At 38.7% G+C, this 14,034-nt stretch overlaps 1 protein-coding gene across 1 annotated transcript in view; it reads right to left on the minus strand.

The window, feature by feature from the left end:
* Positions 1-11,730, minus strand: part of LOC122746158 (limbic system associated membrane protein) — an 842,374-nt gene extending 830,644 nt beyond the window's left edge. The window contains 1 exon segment of the mRNA XM_043991624.1: positions 10,984-11,730. Within this exon segment, the coding sequence (XP_043847559.1) occupies positions 10,984-11,138 (155 nt within the window). The 5' untranslated portion in view covers positions 11,139-11,730.
* Between the last annotated feature and the right edge of the window lie 2,304 nt (positions 11,731-14,034).

The raw sequence follows: 14,034 nt of genomic DNA on the forward strand, positions 1-14,034 counted from the left end.
AGGTCATAGGAGGGAGATGCCCCATTTGACTTCAAGTGACTTGCCCAGGGTCACACAGCTAGTAAGTGTCAAGTGTCTGAGGCTGGATTTGAACTCAGGTCCTCCTGAATCCAAAGCCAGTGCTTTACCTACTATGCCACCTAGCTGCCCCCCCAAGCCAATATTATGAACAAGACTCCAAAGACCACAAAGAGGTACAAGATTTGACTGTGTCTTGAACACTTTGGCTAATTGTTTCTTCACAACATTTAACCAAGAATGTCACAACTGGTTCTTTGAGTTGATAGATTTCTCCATTGTCTTTACACTTGCTCTTTAAATCATACCTAAGACATTTTGCCAGCTGTGGGACTCTGGGAAAATAACAGAACCTTTCATAGACTTTATTTCCTCACTTGAAAAATGTGGATATTCATAGTTAAACTATTTGCCTCACGGGACAGTAAAATGCTTTTTTTTTTTTTTTTTTTTTTTGCAAATGTTGTTTTCGCAGACATTCATGAGTTGGGTTTTTGGGGGTGGTAATGGTTGTAGTTGTGGTTATACTCACTGGCTGACTCAAGCTACCTTTGGTATTCTATGTGTCCCTTTTCAAATTCTACATGGAGAATTTCCTCTCTAGCCTGATTACTCCTTCATCCTTTACAGAGAATCTTAACCTAAATCTCTTTGACAGTGCCTCCTCAGGACAGGGGGAATGAATAGTATATTCCCCTTCTCCTTTTCCCAAAATTGATAGCTTAGCTGCCTACCTTTGAAATTAGCTCAAAACTCAACTTCTACAGGTCTTTCCATACTCTTCCTCTCCTTCTCTCTCCCTTATTATGCCTTCCATCTGAGTTTAACTTCAACTGATACCATATACATCTGGTTACATACTTCTTATGGGTGTGTACATTTTCTGCACCATTAAAAATGTAAGCTTCTTGAGGGAAGGGGCCATGATTTTTTCATTTCTTAATATCCATAACACATAGTACAATGACTGGCACAAAGTAAACTCTTAAAAATTACTTGTTGATTGACTGATAGATGGATTCCTTCCACTTTCCTAGCCTCTACCACAACTGTCTTCCTTTGCTTAGCCACTGGCACCACATCACGTCCATTTGCCTATTCACTCCAGGGACCCCTTCTTGCAAATCCATCTTGCCTTTTTTTCTATTGCTAAGCTGGCTTTGGCCCACATGCATATAGCCAAGTTGTGTTTTTTTTCTGCATAAGCCCAAGGGGTCTACTTCTCCTCTTCACGGTACCTTAGATGGGAAAGTCTCACCAGTCTAGCAGTTTTCAAACTGAAGGTCTACTGGCCTCACACTGAATCACTGAACCTCAGAGTTAGAAGGAACCTCAGAATCCAGCTAGTCCAGTGAGAGGAAACTCACTGTCTTTTAATTATACTTTTGTCAAATTTTAATTGTTAGTTAATTTGTCCTTCTATAGAGCTGAAAGTGACCTATTTGAAATGTCCAGCTATTGGTAGTCAAGTCCTCTGGGGCTAACCAGAAAAGTCTAATATTTTAAACATAAAAATACATAAGATACTTAAAGACAGCAATCAGGTCCCTCTAAGTCTTCTCTTCCCAATAGTAAAACATGAGTGTATTTTGTTCTTTCTTCTGCCGAGTGGGTTTATTACTTTCCCCGTGTTGGATGCTATGTCCACTTTTTCCTTTCATTTGATAAAGCTTCTGCTATGTATATTCCTATGCTTCTAACTGTGTTTCATCTGCAAATGTAATTAATATGCTTTTCATTCAAATCTGAAAAGAATTTTAAGCATCACAGGGTCCAGAAGAGACTCTTGGGCCACCCCACTAGAAATTTTCCTAGTAAACATTAACTACTCCTACAAAACAGCAGGATTCCAGGGAATAATTGGGAAATCATGATGCATAGAAATAGAAATATCATCATAGCTTATGACTGAGTACCATCTACACTTACTAGCTGTGTGACCCTGGGCAAGTTACTTAACTTCTGTTCGCCTCAGTTTCCTAATCTGTCAAATAGGGAGAATAACAGCACCTACCTCTCAGGATTGTGGTGAAAACCAAATAAGACAATAATTGTCAAGTGCTTAATACAGTGCCTGCCATGTAGTAAGCACTACATAAATATTATGTCAAAATTAGCATACTAATCTCAATACTAGACAGAGTAGTTCACCCAAAATTAACATCCAAGTTTAAAAATAAAAAAGAAATACAATATCATTTCATCAACATTAAAAATGATATTGTTCTAAAATGATATTTTTCTAATACACACACGAATTGTTAACAAAGAAGCTGAAATTTGTTGGAATGAACCTGTTTTCTGATTGGAAAGAGATGGAAAGGGAAGGGTACAATATGATTGATTCTGGTGTTTTGGTGGATCTATGCTCTCATCTAAATGAAGGAATGAATGAATAAATAAATGAATATTCATGTAGGTGAGAAAAGAACTACATAAAATGAAGTCTGCCTCTATCTATCCAATACTGAAGGTTTTTCTGTGTTTGCATTTCAACTGAATAAGAGTTATCATATAGCAAAATTTCTGACAGCTAATATGTTCCCTTTTGCTCCCTTGGATAATGACATAAATAAATTTCATTGTGTTTTAACTAAAACCTCTTCAAATCATGACTACAGAACTTGATATTAATGTCCGTGTTTAAGGAAGAGACAACATAAGCAGAGAACTAAACTCTGAGAGCAGTTCTATAGCCAATGACCCATAGCAAAACAAAAAATTATGCCCAGTTCATATTGACATCTTAGCAATAAATGGTCATAGCTAGAAAATAGACTGGGAATAGTTGGTGTACATGCATATACTAATTTATAGAAACATATATATATATATATATGTAAAATACATATTTGTGTGTATATTTTGGGGAGTAAAAGACAGTAGTTGAGCAGCTGGGTGGTGCAATGGATAGAGTTCTGAGCCTGGAGTCAGGAAGACTCATCTTCCAGAGTTCAGATCTGGTCTCAGACACTTACTAGCTATGTGATCCTAGGTAAGGCATTTCACTCTGTTTGCCTCAGTTTCCTCATCTGTAAAATGAGCCAGAGAAGGAAATGGCAAACATCTCTGGGATCTTTGTCTTAGGTATATTTTTTTTTTTAGTGAGGCAATTGGGGTTAAGTGACTTGCCCAGGGTCACACAGCTAGTAAGTGTTAAGTGTCTGAGGCCGGATTTGAACTCAGGTACTCCTGACTCCAGGGCCGGTGCTTTATCCACTGCGCCACCTAGCCGCCCCTGGGATCTTTGTCAAGAAAATCTCAAATGGGCTTACAGAGTTGGACACGACTGAGAATGACTAAACAACAAAAAAAACACAGTAGTAATCATATATGTTTGTTATAAATATGACGATGGGGAGGAAAGAAACCAATGGGTTTAAAAGGTGTTGAACCCAGAAATATATGTTCTTGCAGTAGATTTGTAAAATCTACTTATTAAATTTCATCTTGACTCATCATTCCAACCTGTCAAGGCTTTTTCCCAGATCTGGGCTCTGTCATATAATCATCTCAGCATTTTTTCACTGCTTTGGGGCATCAAAAAAGACACTAAACTTAATATATATGCTTTCATCTAAGTTATTGATAAAAATGTTGAAGAGACTATGACCAGAAAGAGAGCCCTGTGGCACATCATTCCAGGATATCAACATAATACCTCACTTTGCATCTGCTTATTGAACTATTTCTGAATCAATCTAGCTCATATCTCTCCATCTTAAGCACAAGGATAAAAAAAAAGATTTTTTCTAGTGAAAAGACTTGCTTTAGTTCTTTCTGCAGAATGCCATTTACAACCTTACCCTGACCTATGTCTAATTTTTATTGTTCAGTCATTTCATTCATATCTGACTCATCCTTATCCTATTTGGGGGTTTCTTGGCAAAGATACTGGAGTAGTTGTCAATTTTCACTTCCTTCTCCAGCGTATGTTACAGATGAGGAAATTGAGGCAGACAGGGCTAAGTGCCTTTCCCAGGATTACACAGCTAGTAAATACCTGAGGCCAGATTAGGACTCAGGAACATGAGTCTGTCTTCCTGACTCCAGGCTAAGCATTCTGTCCACTGCACCACCTAACTGCCTCTTATATATCTGGTTAGCCTGCCAAAATCTCTGTAATAAAGGGCAGTAGAGTCAGAGGATCTAGGACAACTCTTCTCTCTGATCCTCACTACTTAGATTACTTTGGATAAATCACTTAATCTCCCTGATCCTTCATTCAGGGATTTCATCTAGATGGCCTTGTAGGTCCTTCTGAGAGCTCGATCTATGATTCTATGACTTATTCTTTTTTTTTTCGGGGGGGGCGGGGGCTGGGAGGCAATGAAGATTAAGTGACTTGCCCAGGGTCACACAGCTAGTAAGTGTCAAGTGTCTGAGGCCAGAATTGAAATTGGGTCCTCCTGAATCCAGGACCAGCGCTTTATCCGCTTCGACACCTAGTTGCCCCCTCGATGAATTATTCTTGATGCCCCCTTGCCAATGCTTGCTAATCACTAGGTCACATTCTAAATGCTCATGAATTTCTAGAATGGGAAGTGATAGGTTCTGTTACTTTGCTGAAGGAACTGAAGTCAAACTCAGAATCCTATCTATAGTATCTAATCTACTTTCTTATTTAATAAAACAGAAAATTGCTTATCTCCAGCCATGTGATAAATCTATTATTCTCCACATTCCTGATCACTGAGAACAAACAGCTTAAGAATAACATCCACAAATTTATCTGAGTCTGGTGACTTGAACTCATTGAGTACAGTGAAATTATTGGATTTAGATGGTACAGTGGATAGAGTGGCAGGTTTGGTCACAGTGACCTGAATTCACATGTTATCCTAGGTATTTACTGGGTGTATAAGCCTGAGATAGTCGGTGATGTTCCTTCAGCCTCAATTTTCTCATCTGCAAAATAAGGGCAGCAAAAGTGCCTAGCTCACAGTGTTTGTATGAGGGTCAAATCTTATATATAGAAATATATAAATTTATACACATATATATGTATGCATTCATATATATGTGTATATACACATGCAAATATGCATGTGTATAGATATATAATGTACATGCATTATTATATAATGTGGACTGTGTTCATACATATATGTATACACACACACACATATATATATGGATATACCTATATCCACACATATATTTATATACATGCAAATGTATGTAATTATTATCAGATATTCCTATCACCTTCTTATTTATCTATTTGGCCATTTCTGTTCTATATTTCCCAATGTGAAGATAATACTTTTTGGTGAAGAAAACAGAAATAAATGTACATATGTAAGTGTGTGATGTAGTGGCTAGACACGTGTCCTCAGAATCAGAAAGCCTGGATCTGAATCTTGCCTCTGATATATAATCTTGACTGTGTGATACTAGATAAGTCAATCTTTCAAGGCCCCAGGTGACTTTCTATGTTACAAAGCCATTGCTCATCAGCATTGATAGACAAAATTTTCTCTCAGGGAGTTCTTTACAAAAATGAAATCACATGTATGTTACATACATACACACATATATTTGCATACACACATCTATATCTATATCTATCTTTATTTATCTATATATGATTTGTCATTCATGAGATTGTTAAATAACTTATCCTAGGTCATACTGGTGATAGACTTGAAGAGCCCAATGACCTAGGACAATTTAACTTATGCCGAGAATGATAATACTTATTGATAAATGAAATAGAATTGTTTTAAGTTGCTAAAATTCCATAAAGATGCCATTTAAGCATAAATCATACTATACTTCTAGTTTAAATGATGCTGAAACTAGTTTATTCACTTCACATTAATCATATATTCTGTTATAACTTTAGTGAGCTATCAAAATATAATTTAACATTTTATTTCAGAATTTTCCCAAGAATTTCATAACATTTACAAAATTTATTTTGCCTAATTTCAGTCTAATGATATTCAAATTGAATATATGTTTGCATATATATATAATATATAACATTCATACATACAACTTTACTGAAAATTCTCATTAACCTCCAATACCATAGCATCATTGATGTAGCATAGGAAAGGTCCTTCCTTTTAGATTATTTTCTTCAAACCATAATGCAGATGAAAAAATGTTACCTTAGAGTGGGAAAATGGCTTGTCCTAGATCACAGATCCAGCTAGTTGTGTGACTACTTTATAGGGAGTGAGGGTTGGACAATAATGTTTTGTTATGGAACTTCCAAGTTGCACAAATTTACCCTTTAGACAAACCATGCCTTTGGTATTAATATAGAAACTTTGTTTTCAAAGAATATAATTATATGTGTTAGAAAAATCACATATTGTTTAGTCAATTTGTCTGCATGTTTCCTTTAGTCTGACACATATTTAGTGCATGTAGGAGTTCCAGATGTCTTAAAGAAAGGAAATGATGTATTTTTTTTTAAATCTGCATGAAATCTTTACATTTTACTCTCAAATAAATGAATTGTTCTTCTCTAACTCTTCAATTACTTTAGTAAAATATTAATAAGGAAAGTAAATGTAAAAAGGAATTGGTTGATCATACAATATAATAGTTAAAAATCTTTTTTTAAAAAGCCTAATAAGTTCAACAATTTGTATTTCTAGGTTCCAAATGAAGTAGCTTACTTATACTCCTGTGAATAATCTTTGGGGGAAAATAATACCATTCTTACATTCAGTAATGAAAATCTAGTAATATGAATAACAATGTGATAAGAATCTATATATAATAATATGTTGATAATATATAATAACACAAAAGGGAATTTTTCTGTGAGAAAAAATACCCTTTAGTGACTAATTTAGAGAATGTGGAACGTAAACTATTTTGTGAATATACTGTTTTTGTTTTTGTTTTTGTCATACAACTACTTATACTGCATATTCAATATGTGTGTGTATTATTGGACGTGCATTAATGCCAATGAATTTGCATTTTTAACAAGGCTATGCTTATATACTATGCATAGAATCATGTATTTGATGTCAATGTGTTATTCATCATTCTCCATGAAGATGCTGCTTCTGATAATTATACTTTCAGCAGGGATTTGTAATTATTCCTTTTTTAAAGCTCATGTTAGAACAGACCTATTTTCATGTACCTGTTGACTTGGCACCTACTGCAAGAAAAAAAAAAGTTGAGTATATATGGATGGCATTAAAGGAGACAAGGGGTATAGTTTAAAGAAAACAATGTTAGAACCTGGACCACTTCTTATAAACTTCTCCCTTAGTAAATGGTATTAGCAATGGTTAATAGATTAATTCCTTTAGAGGAGACACACACGTGCAACACAAGCGTGCACATGTGCATGCGTGTGTGTGTGTGTGTGTGTGTGTGTGTGTGTGTGTGTGTGTGTTTGAGAGGAGGCACATAATTTTTTTGTTCTTGGGACAAAAGATGGGTCTGGGATTTCCTTTAATTCCTCATGAAGTTCTTGAGGGGAAAACCTTGCTGAAGTTGGTACCTTATACATCAGGGGATGTAGATGCCACCTGTCTCCCTTCATTCTTTTTTTTTGCAGGGCAATGAGGGGTAAGTGACTTGCCCAGGGTCACACAACTAGTAAGTGTCAAGTGTCTGAGGTCAGATTTGAACTCAGGTACTCCTGACTCCAGGTCCAGCACTCTATCTACTGCACCACCTAGCTGCCCCCTCCCTTCATTCTTTTTAGTAATGACTCCACAATTTCCTCATCGTTTGGACAAAAAAGATTATATATACAGCCAAGAACCAGAAAAGAGCTAAGCAAGCTTATTGAGATACACATTTATACTCAAGGTCATACTTATTCTGCACTGATGAGTAATTCTCCAAAGGGGTGGGAGGGAAACTTGTGTAAAGAAATAAGGAGGTAAAATTGAAAGTTTGAGGGACAGTCAGAGACCTGCCATTGGATCACAAGAATGAAAAAAAAGTTCCCATCATCCATCTCTTTCCCTTAGCTAAGAATATATAGGGTCATAAAGTCTTAAGATGGATTTCATTTTTTTACCTCCTTTCATTCACCTAGAACCAATCAGCAGCCATGGCTTCTGATGAATCAGTTTCTCCTTCCTCTGGTACCCTGAAAGCTTAAGCTAACAGTAAAATTTCACAGAGGAAGTGAAAGTGTGTCCTTCTCAGGCTGTTAGTCTTAAACAGAGGGCAAGAGAGCCATTCTTTGCCAGGGAACTAAACCACAAAGCTCACTAGATTAATTTAGAAACCATGAAGAAGGCCAGCAAAGAAAACACTATGCACTGTTACTTCTGATAGAGCTTCACCAAGTCAAAATATAGTTTTGCCCAACGCAAACACAACTAAACATTGAGGTACCTTGGGTGAGGTCTGGGAGAATAAATGAAGAGAACACACAAGTCTCTCACAGGTACTTGATCCCTTATTCAGAAGTTCTATTAGGATGTCCCCAAATACCCTGACAATTAGTTGTAGCCTCCTCGCCTACACATATTTACTTATACATACAGGTACCTTCTATCTGTTATCCATCCATCCATCCATCATCTATCTATCACTTTCTAATTTATCACATGTCTGTCCATCTATCATCAATCCTTATATCTGCTCTGTTCTCCAACTCATATTCTTGCTCATACAGAAAATAAAACCTTACACACATCTCCTCTACCACATATTGATAAATCCCCCCCCATTGAATCTGTCCACAGACATACACTTGTTCATGCATGCAGAAGCCTGAGTTTCCACTAACAGGGACAAACACTTCCACATATACCATAGAAAAATATATGGCTATATTTCTACTCATACTAGCTGTACAATCCTCTCACACTTTCAGTTGATTCTTTTGAAATGTGCAGTTGTATGATAGATAAATAATGCCAATTTCATCTGTATCTTAGGTACCTATAAGTCCAGAATGATCCCTTTTCCCCTACTATGTTCAAACTTCTGAATAACAAATTGGCACTTACTCATTGAAAAGTAGAATTTCCAGTGCACATGCTTATAACAAAAGGTTACACAATGAAGGGTTAATAATTTAATGAAGAGGGGACTTCAGCAAATAGCTGAAGAAGGACTCTTGTGAGTTGTTGGAAAGCATTTCCCATGTCATGTCTAAACCCCTCTGCAAGCAGATGAATCACTCTGTAAATCCTGTTACTCTATGTGGATAAACCTTACATGCCAGCTAACAAATCCAGAGAGGTGGGAGAGTGAATCTGTTTGAAAGGAAGGATCTTTGAGGATCACAACTATGGTACACAAGAAAAGGAAGAAGGCATAATTTATGTCCTCATTCTCTTTAGTTTCTACCAACTTGGAAAATCAATCTCTCTCTCTCTCTCTCTCTCTCTCTCTCTCTCTCTCTCTCTCTCTCTCTCTCCCCCTCCCTCCCTCCCTCCCTCCCTCCCTCTCACCCCCTTTCTCTCTCCCTTTCTCTTTTCCTTCTCCCTCTCTCTGTCTCTCCCTTTCTCCCCTCTGTTCCTCTCTCTGTCCCTCTCTGTCTCTGTCTCTGTCTGCCTCTGTCTCTGTCTCTCTGTCTCTGTGTCTCTGTCTCTCTCTGTCTCTGTGTCTCTTTCTCTCTCTCTCTCTCTCTCTCTCTCTCTCTCTCTCTCTCTCTCACACACACACACACACACACACACACACACACACACACACACACACTTTCCTCTATAACAAGAGTAGAGATCCCAAAGCAGGACCCTCTGTGACAGCCAACCAAATTTATTTCTAAGGAAAGGAATGAAAACTTTGCTGCTGTCGGCAGCTCTGCTATGGAACTGCTCCCTGATGCCCCAGGGTTTATGCACTATCAGCTTCTTGCACACAGATTAGAGGTTTATTTTCAATTCTATATAGTTCTTTATTGCCACAACAGGCAATATTAGACAGATAGACAGATAGACACAGGAACATTTTATTGGGATAAAATGAGATTTTAAAGGATCCCATAGGAAAGGTTTAGTTGTTAGCATCTGACAGAAATTCTGGGAGAATCATACCAAAGGAAAGGGATATATGTGTATGGGTGGTGTCCGTGGGGGGGTTGGGTAAAGAGGAAGTGGAGATTGGAAAGGGAACTAGGAAATTATCTAAAAAGTGAATTGGCACATAATACCACCTGGAGAGCCAGCTCTCTCTGTCCCCTCAGAGGGGTCAAATTCACCAAGGACTTATAGTTCTCGCCTACAAATATCAACCCACCAATTATCCTTTCAGAGTATGGTAGAGGTTCATAAAAATAAGCCTTTTAGATCAAGGATTACTAACCATAATTATTTCTCCTTTAGTCCTTTTGGCTCAGTACTCCTACATTTCACTTATAGTAACTAGGTATTTGGAAAGTTATTTTATTTCACCTTACTTATCAGGTTGATTTTTAATGAAATTCTAAATAAAGTTTTTCCACTTTCTTAGTTCCCTCAGTGCCCATAAGGAAATTCCGAGTTTGCAGGATAGGCACAAATAGCTTCCTGACAACTTTAACTAGTGAGAAAGCAAAACACTCAGGTCCATATTTACAACCATCTCTTTTTAATGAGTGAGTGCAGAGTCCAACATAGTGAACCATTGGAAGTGTATGGGAGAGCCATAATTCAATAAGTCTGTTTACCGTACACCAGTGTTTAAAATAAGGGACCTCACCAGGAGGACTTCAGAAACCAAGAAACAGGTGAATTGTTTTAAAAATCTATTTTATTTATTCATTTATTTATTTATTGCCATATCATAAAGTTGGCATTTCTTGGTAAGAGAAGTGGATCAGAGCATTTAACCACCAGTGTAGAAGCTTTAAATGGGACCAGAAGCTCCTTTCAATTTATGGCTCAATATCATAGAATCAGGAAAAGAGAAAAATATACACAGAGCCCTAATCCTTACAGCATCAGCAGCTATAGTTCAAGGGGACACAGACACACATACCTTGGTACATATGCATATAGATATCAAAAACTGGGAAAAGTTGCCAGAATGCCCTACCTGAGGATGGCCGTGTCCCCCTGCCTCACGGTGATGTTGTCAGTGCCTCGGGTAAAATCCACGCCGCGAACAGGCAGTCCTGTGGGGAGAAGGCAGAGCAATCTCAGTAGGACCAGCGGCAACTGTTTCCGATCGGGATGAACTCTTCCGACCATGGTGGCCGCGCTGACTTTCAGGGTATATATAGGGAGATGGGCACTCTCGGGGTGTGCAGGTCGGACAGGAAGAGCAATTTACAAATACACAGCGTTCATCAACAGCCAGCGAGGAGTGAAAGCAGACTGGGCTTTTCCAGCTTCTAATCCTTTCCACTTTTCTTCTCTCCCCTCCTCTCTCTTGCACCTCTCTTCTTTCCCCGCTAAGTCTTAACGAGCCCCTCATAAAACCAGAGCAAACAAACAACCAAAAAAAGTCAAATGAACAAAAATACAATTTCTTTTTTTAAAAAAGCGTATTGCAAAAATAAACCCCACTTGCAAAGGTGAAGGAAAAGCTTAAAAAGAGAAGATATCGGTTTGTTGTTGCTGCTGTTTGTCTTTTCCTTTTTCTTTCTGTTGCTGAATGCTCCTATTCCAGTGAAGGGCTATACAGTCTCTGAGAGGAGCTCCTTTCATAACCCACTTTTCTTAGGCGGAGGGAGGCCAGCAAGCACCAAGCTCTACACTGTGAGTGTAAAAAAAAAATCAGCAGCAGCAGCAACAGCAGCAGCAGCAGCAGCGCTCGCGCTCTCTCTCTCTCTCTCTCTCTCTCTCTCTCTCTCTCTCTCTCTCTCTCTCTCTCTCTCTCTCTCTCCCTCCCTCCCCCTCTTCTTTCTCCCTCCCTCCCTCTCTCCCCACTCCTCTCCCTCTCTGCCCCCTCCCCCATCCAATGTGCTGTTTTTCAACAACCCCTCCACTTCATCCCCTCCTCCCTCTGGCTGGCCCCTTGCTTTGCACAACTGCCCCCTTCAGCAGCAGCGAGCCTTGATGAAAGCCTGATGCTCCTTTAGGTTGTCACGACAACAGCTCCATCTGAGGCCTGGCTGCTTTCCTTAAGAAGAGGGAATGGAGCTTAGAGGTAGAGTTAAGAAAAAGGGAGTAAGGGAAAGGGATGTGATGCTGAGAAGAGGAGAAAGGGAAAAGAAGGGAGAAAAGGGAAAGAGGAAAGACTGGAAGAGAGAAAGGCAAAGACATTGAAGAATGGAGGTAGTAGAGATGCAAGATAGGGAAGGGGAAAATATGAAATAACCAGTAACTGTCTAGGGATAGAAATGATGATAAGGAGGAAGTTCAAAAGAGAAAAGTGAAGCAGAAATGGCTGCAAAAAGGAAGGAACCTGGCAAAGTAACTTGGTAGCAATGGCCCAAATCAAAAGCCAAAGCTCATTTAGAGAGTAACATTCTTGGCCACTGTCCTTTCAAATTCACATCTTGCTCTCTTTCTCCTACACTTTCCTTCCCAAGATAAAAAGGTTTATTTTCTCTTCTTCCTTTCTTTTCTCCCCACTCTCTCTGGGCTTCTGAAAGATGGATGTGAGACAATGATGGTATTGAGGGGTCTGTGGTCTGAATGCTTGGTTTGTCTTCTCCAAATGCCAGCCCTAGCAGCTGATCCCTGATCTTTACCATCAGCTTAACTCTCCAGGAAATACTCAACTACCATTCAGGAAGTGATAATATTGGGGATTTTTTTTTTTAAAGCAAGACATCTTTTTTACTATCCAAGCTGTTCCATGTACTCCTACCTTTTTCTCTAATGTATATATCTAAGAGATATGCTGAACTTCACAGTAATGCCATTTACAGCCTCCCAATCAGCCTACAAATGATGAGTCCCTAAATTGATGGAAATGAGATTTGCATCCTCCTCCTCTTCTTCTGCACTACCTGTCCTAAGGGCAACAAACTGAGTCACCTCCATTACTGTTGGTGCTGGACCAGATGATAGGGATGTGTTAGCTCAGGATTTTCACAAAAAGTGAAATGAGTTTAGAGAGCCATGCCCAAGTCTCCAGAGAACACAGACGTTGAGCAGTTGCTTATCTTACTGACACGGGCCTTGTCCCCAAGGATCTTCCAATAACTACTATGCTGAATGCCACAGACCTAATTTAACCAGTATAATAGGTGATATGCTCCTACAGATTGCATATGAAAAGAGGCAAAACCTTTTGCTTTCCTTGAGCAGAGAAAATTGTGAAGAGTTCAATTGAAATCCCCCCATACAATCAGTCCCCAGTCTACCAAGTTTTGTTCCAAAAGTTCTTCCTTTCTCCCTTCCTCCCTTTGTTCCTTCTTCTCTCCCTCCCTCCCTCCCTTCCTTCCTTCTTGCCTTCCTCCTTTCCTCCCTTCTTTCCTGCCCTCCTTCCTTCTTATTTACTCATCTGTTTCTATATTTACGGCTTTAGAGTTTGCATTTTTTCATAGAAACAATATTCTAAGTAGTATTTCAGTTTCCATGCCAGTCCAGAAAAAACTATTTGACACATAATACAGCCAAAAGTCCCTAGTCCTATTTCATAATTTAAGGATCCTTAAGAACACTGTTTTCCATAGGAAAAACAAACCCCAAGTCCTAATTGAGGATGCCAAGGATTTATCAGCAAATCTATATTCCCAGTAACAAGAAGCTATATGCAGGGTCCACTTCCCTAATCCTAATGGACTCAGCCTTTTGGGGGAACGGGGAGTCACCAGAGGGAGGATGGAAGATAATGCTTGAGGTGGAGTTCTATAGTTTGTGGTTCTAATAGTAAGGGTGGTAATGGGAGAAGCTACAATAACCCAAACTATTTGAGCATTTGAATGGGATGGAGCAAAGGTTCTTTCCCGAGAGGAACAGGATCGATCACACAGAGGGCTTCAAGGAAATCAACTCATGAGTATCACAGGTCAGAGATTTATACTTATTAGAAAAAGTCATCTGGTTTTAGCACTTCATTTTATTACAGATAAGGAAAACAAACCCCAGCCAGATTAAGTGACTTGCCCAAGGCAAGAGAACTAGGAATAAATAATAGTGGGGATTTGAACTCAAGTCTTCTGTTTCCAAATCTACGCTTTCCACTACATTG

This window comes from Dromiciops gliroides, chromosome 3, assembly GCF_019393635.1.
Source record: "Dromiciops gliroides isolate mDroGli1 chromosome 3, mDroGli1.pri, whole genome shotgun sequence".
NCBI classification, from domain to species: Eukaryota; Metazoa; Chordata; class Mammalia; order Microbiotheria; family Microbiotheriidae; genus Dromiciops; species Dromiciops gliroides.